At 40.3% G+C, this 18412-nt stretch overlaps 1 protein-coding gene across 2 annotated transcripts in view; it reads left to right on the plus strand.

The window, feature by feature from the left end:
• The window catches only part of AK9 (adenylate kinase 9), a 55762-nt gene that overhangs the window by 16548 nt on the left and 20802 nt on the right, over positions 1-18412 (plus strand). For both annotated transcript variants that reach the window (XM_028723133.2, XM_028723135.2), the window contains 14 exons: positions 799-943; positions 1832-1948; positions 2392-2466; positions 4423-4571; positions 6209-6365; positions 7596-7710; positions 8486-8541; positions 11455-11580; positions 12087-12164; positions 13210-13293; positions 14011-14217; positions 14902-15044; positions 16381-16593; positions 17227-17493. In XM_028723133.2, coding sequence (XP_028578966.2) covers positions 799-943; positions 1832-1948; positions 2392-2466; positions 4423-4571; positions 6209-6365; positions 7596-7710; positions 8486-8541; positions 11455-11580; positions 12087-12164; positions 13210-13293; positions 14011-14217; positions 14902-15044; positions 16381-16593; positions 17227-17493 — 1932 coding nt within the window. The remainder of the gene's footprint in view (positions 1-798; positions 944-1831; positions 1949-2391; positions 2467-4422; positions 4572-6208; positions 6366-7595; positions 7711-8485; positions 8542-11454; positions 11581-12086; positions 12165-13209; positions 13294-14010; positions 14218-14901; positions 15045-16380; positions 16594-17226; positions 17494-18412) is intronic.

Below are 18412 nucleotides of genomic sequence, written 5' to 3' on the forward strand. Positions count from 1 at the left end.
GATTATTTTATTTAAATTGCATTAAGGCTCCCAGTCATGTGATGGTTTTGCTGACAAGGAACCAAAGATAGGATCCTGAATAAACAAAAGTCAAGGTATGAGACCAGGTCTCATGCCGGTAGATAGATTGGTAGCTATGCAGATTCAGGCAGGGCTTGCATCTCAACCTACACAATAAGCAATGAGTTGCTCCAATGGAGGAGTCAGGCCAGACACAGCAATTATGAAAGGCCAGATGGGTCCTTATTGGTTTCCTCAGTCACCTGATCCTGCTGGGCTGAAAGCTGCAGTTCACCATCTCAGTGTTTCCAGAGGTGGCACCACAGAGTTTCAGCAATCAGGCGAGCAGTTCCCTCTGCCTGAACACTGCCAGGTGGTGCAAAGAGTAAGTGGGCTGGGCTGTCCTAAGTGCCCAATTTGAGATTCCAAGGATATTGCAGAAAAGGGGGGGGGGGCGGTTCCCAATGAGATGTTTAGTAAAAAAAGGGTTTGCCATAAAGGTGAGGGGATATATATCAGATTTAAAGGTACAGGGACGGATAGGTCAGTAGCAAAAACAAGGATCCTTGAAAAATATTTTTCAATGAAAATAAATGACATCAAAAGAAGGTTAACTTCTATTTTATGAGGTTTCAGCTTTCGTTACCAGACTTGGCAGCAGGTGCATCAATTGGTGCAGGTGACATAAGGAGGTGGGGCTCTTCAAGTTTCCACTTTCTATGTTTTGAGAAAAATTGTGCAGGCATAATTTTTTCTCTCCCACAATCCCCTGATGCTTTACTTTCAATGGCTATTTAGGTTATTGATATGGAGGATCTTCTTAAAGCACAATTTGAAGAGGCAAGATTACAGCTCATTGAGCAGACTCGCTATGAAGCGATTCAGGCAGGCATTCAGAAAGTGAAAGAAAAAATGGAAAATGAACGACTGTACCAGGAGCAAGGTGAAGTTGTTTTATGTAAAATTTGAGGTGTTTAGTTATTTGTGTTATATTGGAAGGCCTTCCCATTGAAAGGCAATCATTGATGTTACTACAGCAGGGATAGGCAACTTGGTGCTCTCTAGACCAGTGTTTCCCAACCTTGGGCCTCCAGCTGTTTTTGAACTACAATTCCCATCATCCCTGACCACTGGTCTTGCTAGCTTGGGATGATGGGAGTTGTAGTCCAAAAACAGCTGGAGGCCCAAGGTTGGGAAACACTGCAGTCTAGACTAAAACATCAGCCTCAGCCAGCATGCTATTGGTCAGGGATTATGGGAGTTATAGTACAGAACATCCAGAGGACGCTAGGTTGTTTACCCTAGTATTACACAAATAGTATGGTTAGCAATTTCAAATATTTAAATCATATTGTAATCCAAGTAGTATCAAACTCCAAGGCATTTGCAGTGAAGTCTTCTGCATGCTTACTCAGAAAAAAAAGCTATGTTCAGCTGCGTTTATTCTCATGTAAGTGTGCCATGCTATCCCACCACTTGTGGTGGAGAAGGCAAAAAGGAAGTGCTCCAGGGGTAGCTGGAGGGAGGCTGCTGGATTCAAAACCCTTCTATTCCCAATATGGCCCCAGAATAGAGGGGGAAGTATGCCATTCCTGGAGCTGGGAAGAACAATCTTTTTTTAATTGGGGGGAGGAATGCTGAAGAGGGAGGAATGCGCAAGCACCACCTGAGGCCAGCAGAGCTCAGCAAGGCTTTGAAGCTGGTGATTCCTCTGCTCCCTTTGGATTGGTGCCCTGCTGCCCAGTAAAAATGTATGCTGTACCCTTTTATAGTAGAAAATGTACTTGTCTTTTCTTGACAGAACTTCTCCATATTTAATTTTCTCTTACAGCGGCATTGATAGCCCAAGACTTAAGTGACAAAGAGCCAGATGAATATGAAGAGGGTATTACCGCTGGTGAAATAAGTTCAGTGCAGCAAAGTGTTACAACATCTGGCAGCCAAAAAGGTATTATAGTAACTTGGTTTGTGAGAACAGGTCAGAATCTGAAACTATGGCTGTGTACACACATCAATCCATTTGTAGCACAAAAATATAGTGGTGAGTGTGTTTTTTAATCCAGAATCATTCATGCTCAGTCTCAACATACTGCTTTAAATCTAGATGGATTCTAGATCCTGCCACAAAGGTGGATGTGCTTACTTGATATGCATTTGAAATCCCCCCCCCCCCGGTTAGGTTATCTATGCCTTTTCCTCCCTGGACATGCCCACCTGTCTGCTCTCACAAGCATGCATTTGATGGTGTTCTGATTGTAACATTAGTGGATACAGCCAATGGCAGGGTTCTTACATAGTAAGAGAGAAGATAATGGGAACAAATAAAATGATTGTCCACAACACTGAATACATATATGTGTCCATGTGTTTTTTCTTTCTTTCTATGCCTAGAAAGTAGTATCATAAAAGAAGAAGATGAAGGTGAAATGGAAGAGTTGTCTCCATCCCAGGCTGCAGAAGAAATTGGTATTATTGATCATAGCAAGTAGCAATAGTTAGCTATTCAAAATGGAAGTGTTGTTAGACATAGCATTTTATTTATTAGTGATGACAGGTTATTTATTTATTTATATAGAGCATAAGCAACCTCTCAAAGCAGTTTATGATACAGGCGACTCTCACCTTACACCAGGGCTGCATCTTGGGATAGTGCATAAAGCCAAAGTTGGGTATAGAGTCAAATCACATTGGGTTCAATTGTGAGTGTAATTGCCAAAGTCTTTTTCCCCCAGACACCTGCCCACTTTCCACCCCATTTTTATTTTTATTTGCTAAGTTTGTAAAGCTGAATGCACACTAGTTAAATACGCATAACTTGTGAGTTACCTGTGTACTATTAAGTTTTAAAATGGAATAAAAATATACATTTGAGGTGGGGTGGGAAAACGCTTTATCTGGATTTTACACAGCTAAAACGAACTAAAATCCTGGTAAAATAAAAAGTTATTCACCTGGAAAAGATAATGGAGTCTCTTGACATTAGGGAGCATTTTGCAAGGGTGGGACATCACAAATGAGAAGGAAGACCTACCCAGGACCTACCTGCCCCACTGCAGAGTACCAATCCAGAAAAAGGCATTGAATGAGGATCATAGTACTTGGGCAGGTTCATGCAGGAGAAGGCAGTCTGTGAGATATCTCACAGTGGGCTCAGAAATGGACCAGAAGACTGTTGCCTGTGCACTAGCCCAAGTTAGTTGTTTCACTAATGTGCTTTACCACTGAGATGAGTGTGTGGTGAGCATACGTCACCATCAGAAGCATTTCTCAAAGAAATGGGTGTCCATTGAGGTAGCCTGGGCAATCTTATTATAATTTATCAATGATAATTTGATAGGTCTGCCTTTGTTTAAGGTACTTAATTTGCCCAGCATTTAGCTCTTCTGCCTGCATTTTTCTTCCCTACACATTCACTATGTAGCTAGATATGCCTAGAGGATGGTCATTCTAATGACATTCTATAAAGACAGAAGTAAAGATCCCTGCCTCAGCCCTTTCCACCTGTGGGAGTGTGGCATTCATACAGAGCCCCCGGTCATTTCATGGACTATTGACCTGTACACCACTGCATTATTCTTCCGCTGCCACCAACCAGGTTTCTTCTGGTGAAATACTGAGTCTCAGTCAGGTTGTAAAGTCAACAACGAAGATTAAAGTTTATTGAGGAATAAACAAATTTTAAATATGTTCAGAATGGTTTCTCAAATGCACGCCCTTAACCCGATGTGGCAATTTCTCACACTGTCATACTCTTCTCTCTCAGTTCTATCCTGTCTCCCACTCTGTCACAACCACTATGTTCAACTTTTTATGCCTCTGTCTGACCCTCACTCTTCTACCGCTCTATGGTAAACCCCTGGGCTCAGCCTCAAAACCAGGTAGGCTCCGCCTCTGAGCTTTCTCATTGGTCAATCTACATTGGGGTAGGCAACCTAAGGCCCAGGGGCTGGATGCGGCCCATGCACCTTCTCAATCTGGTCTGCGGACGGTCCGGGAATCAGCGTGTTTTTACATGAGTAGAATGTGTATTTTTATTTAAAATGCATCTCTGGGTTATTTGTGGGGCCTGCCTGATGTTTTTACATGAGTAGAATGTGTGCTTTTATTTAAAATGCATCTTTGGGGCATAGGAATTAGTTCATTTTTTTCTTCAAAATATAATGTGGCCCACCCCATGGTCTGAGGGATGGTGGACCAGCCCACGGCTGAAAAACGTTGCTGACCCCTGATCTACATTAACCATTTCCATCCCCCTATACAAACATAATCACAAGGAATGGGCAAAGGCCACAGGGAGCATCACCTGAGCAGAAATTTCCTCAGGGAATGCAGTCACAGGCAGGTATAAAGTGTCAAACCAATGTTTCTGGCAAAATGAATCTAATATTCACCTGCATGTTTCCATTTACATTTTTCTAACAGAAACCTCAGTGCCCCAGAGCTCGGAGGTAACATCTGAGCATCCAGAGGTGCAAGAGATAGTACAGAAAGCCATTGAAGCTGTAATGTTCTCTCCAATACTGCTACCACCAGAAGCATATGCTGATGCATTAGAAGAAGCAATTACTGAGGTAAAAGTACCAGTATCAAAGAAAATGTGCTGTTATTTCAGAAAATGTTACTCATAAATGTGCATTTTCATGAATTTTCTTTTCAAATTCTCTATTTTGAATATAGGTTTGGAATATATTCACTTAAGAATATAGGGTAGTTTAAAGCCAACAGCTGGTGCTTTGTGTTCACAGGGACAGCTGGCATGGGAGGAAGGAGCTGCCCTCCCAGCAGCAGCATCTCTGCTGATTACCAACGTGGAGCAGGGTGGAGGCAAAGTTGGGATTATGCAGGCACAACAATGGAGCCAATCTGCTGCTGCTGCAGGTGCCCCCCTCCCAGCCCCAAACTCCACTCCACCCTGCCCTACACCAGCACTGTTTAGGTAATCAGCGGTAATGCTGTTATTGTTGGGAGGGTGGTTCCATGGCATCATCCCACCACACCAATTGCTTGTATACTGTTGAGTATGAATGCTTTCCCATGAGAGTTCAGAGGCGCTCTCATCAGTCATTTAAACATCACCATTCTGGTGCACCTTGGTTTCTAATCTCACAACTTCCCCACCTTTTGCAGGAAACAGAGGCTGCACACAGTGATTAATATAACATATTACCATTCCGCAAAATGCTTCCTCATGACCAAAATCTCCTACATAATGTTAAACTTCCCAAAACAACCTTTCCATATTAATTAAAAGTTTCCTGCTTGTGAGTCCTGCCCATTTTATTGCTTCCTGATCCTCATGGCCAGGAGATGTGTGATGAGTTGCCTCTTAATTGCCCCTAGAAAGTCTCCTCTTAGACTGCCCACTGTGCACACTTACCTGAGTGAAAGCCTCATTGAACAGAGTGGGACTTACATCTGGATAAACATGCATAGGACTGCACTGTTTACTACTCCATTGTCAGTTTCTACCGTGGCCAAAGTCTTTAATTATTGGCAAATAACATTATAAAAATGGCAGAGGAGTTGGAATGAGAGGAAATCAGTTTTGAAAGCTCCCCCCCCCATGTTTCTTAATTATTGGGGTAATTAAGAAAGGTTATTCAAACAAGGAATAATTAAGAGTTTACCATTTAATGCCCCAACTACGATTGATGGGAAGCGATACAAAATGTGTGCTTTTTAAGTTCATTTTAGTGCTTTTTAACTATACAAACTGGCTTTGTAGTTGGATTTTATTGCAATATTTGTTGTTACCAAAACTGAACAAATTTGAGGAATACAGAAAACACTTGGCTGTAACAATTTGTCAACGATACCATCTGAATTCTCTGTGAAAGTGAGTGAACAAAGAATGACAATTGTGAGGAGGAAAGGGGCCAGTGTGGAAGCAACCACTAACTGGCACAAATTTGCAACTCCCTCTCTTCCTTCTAATACATTAATGTACCATATGTGAGCTCGTTTTGATATGCTTGATCAGAATTCTATTACTTAAGACAGTGTTCACATGCTGTCCCATTTTATCCTTACAATACACCTGTTGGGTAGATTAGGCTGGGAAATACTGACAGGCTCAAGGCTACCAGTGAGAACTTCATAAATGATGAAGATCTCCAGCCATAGTCCGACAATCTAACTACTACACTACAATTTACTAATAGCTTCATCAATATTATTTGTTGTTATTAACGGCAGTGTTTTATTACAGCTTTCTAAATCAAATAAATACAGATATCCTGGAGCTGCAGAAAAAGGAGGATGGGTCTTGGATAATTTTCCTCCATCGACAGAACACTGGGCAGCTTTGGTAGAAAAAGAACTTCTACCGGATACTGTGATTTGCTTGAAGAATGCTGAACAAAATGGTCGGTGCATATTTAAAATTGAATGTCTAACATTAAAGCTATTTTTGAAACAATCCTCCAGGGTATATGAACATGGGAAACTACCTTATACTGGGCCAGATCATAGGTTCATCTAGCCCAGTGGCGTAGCGTGGGTTGTCAGCACCCGGGGCAAGGCAAGTAATTTGCGCCCCCTAACCCGTGGATTTTAGCACTCGAGTCTCTTCCACTAGATTAGCGCGCACCCCCTCAGATGTTGCGCCCGGTGCGGCCGGCCCCCCCTGCACCCCCCACGCTACGCCACTGATCTAGCCCAAAGGTGGGGAACCTTTTTCAGCCAAATGGACTTATCAGTAACCTTCTAAAGACTGCATGCCAGTGTTGGGTGGAGCCAGGTGCAAATGCAGACAGAGCAATGGATGTGACTCTCACCATTGTTGAGTAGGATATATTCCAGCCAGGTAAAAGTTGGGAGTGCCTACACACACTCCACACTTCTCTCCATGTTCCTCCCAGGCAAGAATGAGACGTTGCATAAAAGTTTAAGGAGACAGTCCAACCAGGCAAAATTGCTCAAGGAGTTATTTGGAAAGGGGTGAGACTTCCAGGGCCAATTGAAAAGGCCGTTGCTGGAAACAGCAAGTGGGAAGAGCACTGTTGCATTATGTCCTGCTTGCGGGCTTCCACAGGCATCTGGCTGGTCACTAGGAAGAAGAGGATGCTGGACTTGATGCACCCTTGGTCTGATCCAGCAGGCTCTGCTTTTGTTTATGTAGATTCCCCAGCCCTGATCTAGCCAAACAATGTATGCTCTGGCAGGAAGCAGTTCCCCAAGGTCTCTAGCAGAGATGTTTCTCAGTCTGCTTGTCAAGTTCCTTTTAACTAGAGTTGCCAGGAACTGAACCAGGATTCTGTGCCCCATTACTATTTTTTTTTATCACTGAGCTATCCCAAGTAGCTTGGGGGAAAACCACCTGCAAAGCATCAGTTAAGGTCTGATTTAGAAAAAGCTTATCTTTATTATTTTTTCCATTTTCTTGCCAGCTAAACTTCTTAACTTTTTGAAAAGGAGTTAATTGCCTACAGAGCATCAAAAGTAATCCACTAAAGAGAGAGAAGTTCATTCAGAAACAGACCTGTCCTAAACTGTACAATGATATGTCCATGATATATGAAATTTCTCTTTAATTTTTGAAACTATATGCAAATTCTAAGTCTTATTTCATAGCATCTTTTTCTATTACATTGCAGGAAAGGTATTGCTCACTAGACTGTACCAAGCAAATAAAGCAGAAGTTGATGCTAAAATTATAAAAAGGCTAACAGACGAAGCTTTAAAGAAGAAACAAGAGGAAGAAGAAGCAAGGTAAAATATTTGAAAAACGAAACACCATTTGCCCTCTACGTGGAGCTGCATTTGGGGTTGTTTGAAAGGTTGCAAGTAGGCTGTTAAGCAGGACAGCCTACCAATAACATATTACACCGTCTCTGAAGAAGCCGTGCATTGCTGCTGGATTGCTACTGAGATAAATTCAAGGTGCTTGTTCTAACATTCAAATCCCTACACTGCTTAGGACTTATTTACTTGATGGAACACCTGTACCCCATATGCCTGCCCAGGTGTTACAATTTAGCAAGGATTTCCTCTTTATCATTGCCACATTTGTCAATTATCCACTATGCAGCAATGTATAAGAGGGTGTTTTTGATGCAGGCACCCTGGCTGTGGAATGTCTTCCTTCTACAGGCTTGATGCCAACCCTGATGTATTTTTGGCACTAGTTAAAATCACAGTTATTTGTCCAGGCCTTTGTGGAGATAAATGTGTATGCCCTCACTGGAGTGTAGTTTCATTTTGTTGTCTTGTGTGGGTATATTAATTTGGTTTGTTATGTATTAGTCCTGCTCCGGCCTCTTATCTGAGTAGCTGTGTTTTTAGCTCTTAACTTTGCAGTTCGTAATTGCTTTCAGTGTAAGTTTCTTTGGTGCAGTCTGTGAGAAAAGCAACTAGCAAATATTATTAATAAAATAATATTAGGATTTATTGGTTTGTACCCTGTTCCAGGAATATATTTAAAGAAGAATGAGCTAGAGTTTTCAACCAGTTTCTCATAAATATCTGTACAATTTACTAATTGCAGAAAAGAACTGCAGGAAATGCTGAAACTGCAAGCTGAAGAATTTGCCGAAGAGAGAGGTAAAAAAATAATGCAATAGCAATATTTGGAATTGTTTCTGTGTGGAAGCTGATCCTGTGAATTTGAGCTCAACCACTGGACCCAATTGAGAATGCTAGTCAGTAAGACAGCTAATCTCAGGCAGCAGATGCTCTGGTGCAATGGCAGCAACAGAAGTTTCCCCCTCCCCAGTGCCCCCCACATTCCTTTGAGCCCCCAGATATTCACTTCCCTGTGTATGCTCACTATTTGACTTGCTCTAAACTATCTTGCTGCCCTTGAGTGTAGTGGAGGATGCTTCTCTTATTGCTGTCATTGAGAAAAGAGGTAGCTGTCAGTCTGGCAGGCTTCTGCATGTTGAATGGCAGGGCAGGGGGCATCTTGTCCTTTGCCTCAAGCAGCAAAATGTCCTAGGCCAGCCCTGGTGCTAGTTTTGATCCACAAAACCCTGTATGACTTAGGACCTCAGCTCCCAATATAATACCTCCTGCCGTATGCATAAGCACTGCAAAAAGCGGTGCTTGAGAAGTGCTTGAAGATGCTGCTTCCTCTGAATGAGCATACCTGCACAAGAGTGAGCATCTTCACTCTTGCCCTTTTTTGTGGTGCTTGTGCATAAGAAATTCAAATCTCAACTTGTTATAAAGCACGTGCCAAGATAGCGTTCATTTTGGACATAGTTCTGTGCAAAATGCAGAATATATGAATGATTTTTCAGTCACCTAATCATGTATGTATTTATTTCTAAAGTTTAAATGCTTACCTTTGATAGTCACTTGGCATTGCTAAATATTTAAAAAAAATACTTAAGAATCTGTTGTTGTTTAGTCGTGTCCGACTCTTCGTGACCCCATGGACCAGAGCACGCCAGGCACTCCTGTCTTTCACTGCCTCCCACAGTTTGGTCAAACTCATGTTGGTAGCTTTGAGAGCACTGCCCAACCATCTCGTCCTCTTTTGTCCCCTTCTCCTTGTGCCCTCCATCTTTCCCAACATCAGGGTCTTTTCCAGGGAGTCTTCTCTTCTCATGAGGTGGCCAAAGTATTAGCACCTCAGCTTCAGGATCTGTCTTTCCAGTGAGCACTCAGGGCTGATTTCCTTTAGAATGAATAGGTTTGATCTTCTTGCAGTCCATGGGACTCTCAAGAGTCTCCTCCAGCACCATAATTCAAAAGCATCAATTCTTCAGCGATCAGCCTTCTTTATGGTCCGGCTCTCACTTCCATACATAACTGCTGGGTTCTTTAATTCAGTATGCTATTTCTAAAAAAAAACACCTATTTTCATTTCAAGTTGCAGTACTAAACATATATGTTTAAAAATTAATGGAGTTGCCTTCTGAAAAGGTATACGCCCTGGATTCTATAGAAGAAAAGACTCCTGTTTGCAGAAGGGATTGATAGCCAGTGCAGGTTCCTGCTGGAGGATGGAAAGGAGGAATTTGCTATGTTTGCCTTCTCTTTTTCCTCCAGCTCAGTGACTCGTGAACAAAGTTCTGAACTGAACCCTAAAAAAATTATAGAAGTTGCTGAAATATTTCTGTGTGAGATAAAGTTAGCTTTTGGGTGGTGGTACTTGTTATCTTCTATTCAAACAGTTACTCATCAAGGAAAAAAGAATGTCATGCACAAATGCCTGTATTGAAGATGAGCCACAGTTCTTTGCCTGAGAAAAGCAAGTTTTCCCCAAGCTACAATTTGATTTCCATAATCAAACACTGACTAATCAAACATCTCAGTCATGTTGACCTTTGCATGATGATGCTACTCCTGTTCAATCTACTATTGCAGATTGATTTCACCTGCATATAACTGCATATACTCAGTTTCTATTCTCAAAGCAAGCATGATAAATTTTATTGTTGCAGGCATTGAGTCTAATGAATGTTGATTGAAACTTTTTAGTTGTTTTCTTTGACTAAGAGGGGCTTCATACATTACACAGTGACAAACGTTGCCTCTAAGCGTACTTTTCAGGCCTCAGAAGTAGTCAGACTCTTGAGTGTCAGACTCTGGGACCCTGGCAGGCTGTTCTAATGGGACAGATGCATGGTCTAACACAAGCACTTTCCAGAGCAATAAATCATGAATCAAACGACTAGAGGCAGATGTATAGTTGAAACCAGACAGAGGTCAAGATCCAAGAGAGCGGATGAAGGTTAGGAGGACCAGAAGTAGGTAAGTAAACAAAGCTAGGGATGGGCCAAAACACATTTGGTGTGGCTGTGAACTCTGTTGTATAGATGTTATCATCTGTTGCTGGTTTTATGCTTGTTAGATCTTATGCACTCTTCGTGATGTTATATCCTCTTGACAAGCTATCTGAAGTTAAAGACTAAGCAGCGGGTAAAACAATAAAAAAGTCTGAATAGGACATTTTGGGAACAGATAATTTTTTTAAAAGTCATTGGGATCAATTTAGAAATATCTCAAGAGTGGGCTTTATGTAGATCTTGGGTGGGGGTGGGGTAGAATTCTATAGCTATGGATCCAGCACTAAAAAGCCTCTGTCCCTGATGACTTATCTAGGGAAATATCCCAAGTTCTGAACATGACTGACATCTCTTTGATATTTTGTAATTCAGAGTTGCTTTTAGTCATAATCACTGGGATGTATGTAACCATGCCTTATTTGTTCTTCTGCCTCCTGTGTGATTTCAAACATGCCTACCTATTGGAACATACATCTAGTCTAAAAAGAGAATTGTTGTCTAGTTAATAATAATAATAATAATAATAATAATAATAATAATAATAATAATAATTTGTATGTCATCCATCTGACTAGGTTGCCCCAGCAACTCTGGGTGGCTTCCAACACATTAAAACACATGAAGAATACTTATATTGTTAATGATACTATGGATTTCTATCCTTGAAGATTTAAAGTGGCTTTGTAAACATTAGGAAGGATGTGTTTTCTTGTGCCTACAGAATCCATAGACTTTGATCATCCATCTGCATCTGAATCACAGACCAAAATGCCACCAGTGACTGAATCAGGCCAGACAATACAACCTTCTGCTTCTGACGAGACTAAAGAGAAAGAAAAATCTGGAGGTTGGTCTTCTGTACCATGTGGCTTATCCTTTTTTATATTAAAAGAAACTCTGTGCCACATTATTCTATGCCTTTGCTTGCACTTACTTTCTCTCAAATGTCATTTATTCAATAATGAAATAATGTAAAGATGTCGCTGTCAAAGATTTGCACACAATACCATTGATTTTTGCCTAACAAAGACATTTGTCTTGTATTATCTTCCTTTTCCATTTTCCTTTGACCATATCTTCTCTAGTAATAACATCTTTCTGTACCCTAGTTCAGACATTCAGGCTGCAAAAAAGCCAGGCCTTAGAATTGTACATAGCTGAGTCCTTAGCACTGTACATAGACAGCACCACACAAATGATGTTTTGTGTGAGCCAGTAGATCTCATGGAAACTGTGTGCTTCCCCAAAGTTTTTAGTTCTAACATGAATTTGTGTGTAAGTGTGTCTCAGTTATGTAAAGAATCCCAGTTTATCTTCAATAGTGATTTTAACTTTTAATATATCCAATCACAGAATCATTAGAAACTGAGGGTCAACTTGATGAAGCGCAAGCGTCTCTGGATTCCAAAGAGCAACAGGAGAGCAAGACAGGTAGGATTTCACAATCAGACTTTTGTGCATACATTTTGCCACACAAATAAATAAATCAATAAAATGTTACTTATTTTTATTTATTTGGGTGGTGCCATTTATTTCCCTTCCAACATAATTGGTGGAAATGTTGATTTTCTTTATTGTTAACTTTGGGTTTGTCTGTGCCCTGAAGTTAGTTTCTGCAACTACAAAGTTCAATTTTACATGACTTCACTCAGGAGCACAAACAAGAAGAGTCATACTTCCAAAGATTCCCCGGGTTATTCTGAGACAGCCAAGGACTTAAAAGGTCTCAGCAGCTATCTCTAGCCTCAAATCCAAAACCTGTCTTAAAGGAGAATTAATCACAACTGTTCCTTAGCTTTCTATTGTTAGTACTAAGTGATCAGCTAGTAGATCTCATGGAAAGTGTGTGCCCAAACTACTCCATAATCCTCAAGCAAACATACATGCAAGAATTACATTCAGAGCATTTCCTTTCAAGTGTGCATGTACTGTGTGAATAATGAGCAATAAGAGCTGGATTTGATATGGTCCCTCTAAATTTAATTCAGTGGCTGTGTCTTCTCAGTCTGCCAACTGCGTATTAAATTACTAATAAAAATAAATCCTCTGTCAATAATATACATTTTGATGACACACCAGTATCGTACCCACGTTTTAAATTCCTAAATTGCAGATAACTGTAGTAGCTTCCAAAGCATGCTTTTCAGCTCTTTCTCTTTCTTCCTCTCCCTCCACCCTGGACATCTTCGGTCATGTCAACCTTTACCATTAGTCCTGCTCTTGCATATTGCAGCATTGTATCCCTGTAGTAACTCCCTTGATATTTTGAAATCTTTTTGAACCTTTCCTATAAAGTGCAAATGGGGATCCTGTGGTTCTCCAGAAGTAGTTGGAGTTCCAGCTCCTACCCAGCCAGCATGGTCAGTAGTCATGGATGAGGGAAGCTGTAGTGCAGGAGCACCTGGAAGGCTACAGGTTAACCTTCTCTTCTATAAAACATGCAGAAGGCATAATCATTTTCTGCTTGTTCTCACAGAATCAAAAGCATCAGCAGAACACATTGAAACTGAAGAAGAACCTCAGCCACCAGCACCACTGAAGAGTGTTGCATCTGAACTAGGTTAGAGATCAAGTTTTCTTCCACCTTCCCTTCTTCTCTCCTTCCCTTCTTTCCTTTTCTTAGCCATTCAATTATCTAGAGATCCTGTGTTGCATATTGTAATGACAATTATGCACATGTCTTGCTTTCTCCACCATAAATCCAGTTTTGCAGTGAAGAATTGTGCACTTGAATTGACATACTATGCAATTAAATAACGATACTCAAACATAAAAAGTAACTGAGCCTCTTTCCTTTTCTTTAGCAGTATATCCATGAAGAAACAATGCAATAACTTGGCTATTGTGATTCTCAGATAGTGAGAAGAATAAATTATTAAACGTATGGGGTGATATGATACATAAATCATAATCATAGTAGATGCACTGGAGTTAATGGACTTAAGGCCATCAATTTCAGTCTATCTACTCTGACTGAGTTGAATATAACCAGCATGTTATGCTGAAAAGAACTATTGATTTGTTGAAAGCATGTGCTACAAAGAGCCAATGAGAAGGGAAAGCATTATTTGAAATTACCTTATGAGAAATGGGACCTGCAATAAAATGTTACACTGTGGAGTATCCAGTTTCTGTTGGTACCTCCCTCCTGTGTGAGGGTGGTGCCATTTTGGCTACATAAGTGTGGGCACTCATGCCTGAATATCAATATAGAGGGGGCAATATACTTTATACAATGTCAAACTGTTATCTAAAATGCAGTTTGCTTTTTTTTCAGGAGTCAGGCTACCTGAATATCCTGAGGATGCTTTCCCAGATGTAGTAGAAATGGATCCACTTAAAAGCAAGATTATCCAATTTCTGCATGAATGGCAAAGAACGGAAGCAGCAATTGCAGAATCACCTTTAATTCAGGTTTCAGAATTGGAGATTGACGGGCAAACTCTGCAAATGCTTCTTGACCAAACTATTCAATCTATGGAACGTAAGTCTCATAAATATTTTTTATTCACACTATTTCTAGACCAGGAGATATTTGAAAAAAGAAACAATAAATAAATCAAGAACTCTAGAAGAGCAGTAGTGCTAGTTTTTTAAAAAAATATGAAAGGGCTTAGCAGGATGCTTCTGTTATATCATCATAAAAAGTTTCTTTATGGTAGCCTTGTAGAACTTATGATCTACTTCCAAAGGTAGCAGAACATCTTGTGAGTGTCTACTTGCCAGCTTGGCTGGGGCTGTGAAAACAAAGGGGTTATACAAGTTCCTACTCTTTATGCAACATGCTCTGCACATCATCTACAACAATATGTAGGACTACAGGTTCCCAATCTCTGTCTAAAAGGGACTCTGAGCTTTAGAATTTTATGGTGCTTTCTTGGCAGGCCCTCTGGCAAGTGGAATGGGGTAATGTTATCTGGATCTGATCTTACAGTGGTCTCTGGTGGACAGCTGATGGACGAGAGCTTCTGGCTCTGAGGTTTGAACCTTCAGTGGATGATGACTCAGCCTGGGTCAGGAGCAGATAATACATTAGTGCTACAGATAAAGTTGTTATATGTTCAATCGATTTTTAGTGAAAGACTATGTCATGATTTATCTCTGCTGTTGCATGCTTTTATACTTGCATTTTAAAGACAATAAATTAGAGCTTGATTATCTCTGGCAGAACCTTTTAAGTACCATGGCTGGGAATTTGGTCCTGAAGATGACGATGAAGAACAAGAAGATTTGCAAGCTGAAGCGGAGGCACTGGCAGAGGAAGAGGAAGAGGAGGAAGAGGATGAAGATGAGGAAGAAGAAGAGGAAGAAGTAAGTAACAGCCTAAATGTAAGATTATATTTAGCTATGATTTTAAATACATTTTTCCCCAATCACAGATTGAAGACTATGGTGCATTTCGTTCTCAGCCTCAATACATATTTTATACTGTTTCATGTAAGGGAGTGCTGAGATTTGGGGGGTTTCTTCAGCATTATCTACGTGCTATGACATTATTGAAATGTGGATAGTATGTGCATAATGGACACATTCTAGAGAAGAGGGGTGTCTGACCAAGTCCATTGCTCTTCTTGGACACTTTGGGAGTCAACAGTACAGCCAACTTAGGATGGATTTGAGATACTAAACTCGGGAATTAACATTTTGTTGCAAAATTAGGTCTGTGTTCTCCAGCTTTGTGCTGAATGCCCAATAGGATTTTTGGAGAATTCCAATGAAAATGGCACCTGAAATTGCTGTGATAGCTTATTTGTCCCATGTCCCAGATGGAAATCAAGCCAGCAAATATGATTGATATTGGCTGCTGTTGTTGCTCTCAGTTCACAAATGATACCTAATTGACTGTGGGGTGAGTGGGGGTCTTGTTTGTATGGCGTTTTCCTTAAGAATGAAATATATGGAATAAAATGACATAATGACAACATAATTTACAAAATTAATTACATAAGTGACATAATTTTGCCACAGCAGCAGCAAGATGAAGATAGTTTTTGGAGGAAGACTTAACTGCAGCAGAATAGAAACAGTGCTGCACACAACAAATACAGGGTAGAATGGAAAACAATGCCTTCTTACATTCCAAGTGCAGAATTCAGTCTGTCACACTATACAAGTTCATTAGCACTGATCTGCATAACACTGAAATGCAGGACTGCTTCCATTATGTGTTCACATTTCACTGAAGTTGCAAGTGTTACTGCTATCTTTCTTAAGACTGCTCCACATCATCACAATCCAGTGAGAGTTACAGTGAATGCTGCCCCCAAGTAGAATCAGTTTTTTCTATGCTAATCTACTTTTGCAGAATGCAAAAAACAGTTGTTGGGGCAACCTCGCAATTAGCTGCTGGAGTATTTACTCAGACAGCATTTATCACCCATGGGGGGTAAGCTAGGCATGATTACCATACTCTGCTGAAACAACCTCTTGCCCATCCCCTCCTGCCTCACTACTTTGCCTACATATGATTAGCACCGCCAGAGGTGAGTGCCCTGATCACATTTAAGGGTGAGGGGCAGTGGTAGAGATGCAGCTTTCAGCGGCCGGTTGGATGCTTATAAGTATGCTAATAAGTAAGTCTATTTTTTTAAGGATGTTTATCAAAGTTATGCTCAACACCTCATCAGAATTATTTCGCTGTTTTAAGGATGAAGAAAAAGCTGCTCAGAGGAAGAGACATATGGGAGATACAAAGCACTTTTGTCCAGTGATTCTGAAGGAAAACTTTATCCTTTACCCAGGACTTACTGAAAACTCAGCTAAATATCGAGAAAAACACTATTATTTTTCAACTCCAGAAAACAGAGATAAATTTTTGGAAAACCCCGAAGAATATGTGTCTCATAATGAGCCATTGAAAGTATGCAACATTTTCAGCTTCTTTCATATGTCTGTTATAGATAAGAGATTAATAAACCAAAGTCCAAGTCTCAGACACTGTATTAACTCAATTATGAGAAACCTAAATATTGCATGAAGACATAATTTCTAAAAACTTTGTTAAATGAGTATACGTTTATGGACTATCATTTTTACTAAGGGGGAAAAGGAGTGATACTGAGCTGAATGAAGGAAATGAAGAATGCTGAGTAGCTGTAGTGAATTTGAATACATTTTGGCTGCAATCTGTTACCCAGTTTATCTGGGAGTAAGCCTCATTGAACTCAGTAGAACTTATGCTTGGGTAAACATGTATAGGATAGCACTGTTAACTACCTATTTTAGAGCCCTGCCAAAGGCTTATTTAGTCCACTATTCTCTTTACCATAGTGACCAACCCATGAGAATCAAACAACCAGGATAGGAGAGCAAATTTATTTCTGTTACCAACACTGAAGCATGTACAATCATCTGATAATCTGCCTTTAAGAAATAAATGCAGTTCTTTTCTCTGAAATATCTCAAGATTTTAAATGATGTATTATTCAGCAGAAACCTGCTCTTATAAAATCCAAACATTTATATTTATATTTTTTTCTGTTTCTTATTTAAGGCTCCCCCTATAAGAATATGTCTTTTAGGATCGCATGGAGCAGGTAAAACGGTTTGTGCCCGTTGGTTAGCAGACAAATTAGGTATTTTCCACATTCAGTTTGAGGAGCGACTACAGGAATTGATCATGATCAAAACTGGAAAAAGAGTTGGACCTGAAGAAGAGGAGGAAGATGAGGAAGAGGCTACCATACAAGAAATGGTTGAATCCCCTCAATCTGCAGCTGAAGAACTTGAGGGTGAAGAAGAAACTAAGCGACTTCAAGAGGTAACACCTAGGATACATTAACGGCTTTCTGAGATGAATGTTTGAACCAGTTTACATAATGAACAAAATCAAGTCCCATAATAAACAAAATCAAAACCGTGGAACTTTAGACTGTAGGCGGAGGTTCACACGCTACAGTCCTCCCTAGACATACACCAAAAACCCTGCCTGCATGTCGAACAACAGCATGCTTGCCTGAGCTACTTTGAGGGATGGTACAGGATATAAATTTAATAAATAATGTCAGGTCAAAGGCTAGGCCTAGCCTTTCACCCTGTTGTGCTAGTTTGCAGTGTTCAGTAGCTTCTGTGAATTAAAAACAGGATGCATATTCACACCTGAAGTCTGAAGGAGTAAATCCAAGAGAACATTTACTCTCTTGGTTCTAACTTGGCCAAAGATAGAACTGAGTCTTCAGCAGGAAGAAAAAGCAGACAACCTGTTAAAGTCCTAGCATCTCCTGGCTTCAAGCAATAGAGGAAAATGAATCCCACTTGAACTTATCCTAACATCCACATACAGGCACCTTTCAGGAAAGCAACAACAACTGTTTAAGCTCTGTGTCCAATTCTGTGTGTTTGATGTGGTATGAAAATCTTCTATCTCTTCTATCTCTTGATAGTGCAGTCATTAAATGTTGAATATGCATGAGCCAACCAGCTCTTGTACCCAGTACAAAACAAAAATTTTGCAGGTTGAATGAATTAACTCAGTGCTTCCGTTGTTCCACACTTTCTATAGTGATCTAATTTCCCATGAGAGCTAAATGAAAATGAATAATTCAAAGTTGCTTGAAAAAGATTCAGCTATTCCTTTTTTAAAAAAAAAAGGTTTTTCAACTAATATTATAGATAGAGTAGCCTGGATTTTCCTATATGCTTGACCCATAAATGTATCTCTTAGGAAACAGAAATCAATA

The sequence above is a fragment of the Podarcis muralis genome, chromosome 3, assembly GCF_964188315.1.
Source record: "Podarcis muralis chromosome 3, rPodMur119.hap1.1, whole genome shotgun sequence".
NCBI classification, from domain to species: Eukaryota; Metazoa; Chordata; class Lepidosauria; order Squamata; family Lacertidae; genus Podarcis; species Podarcis muralis.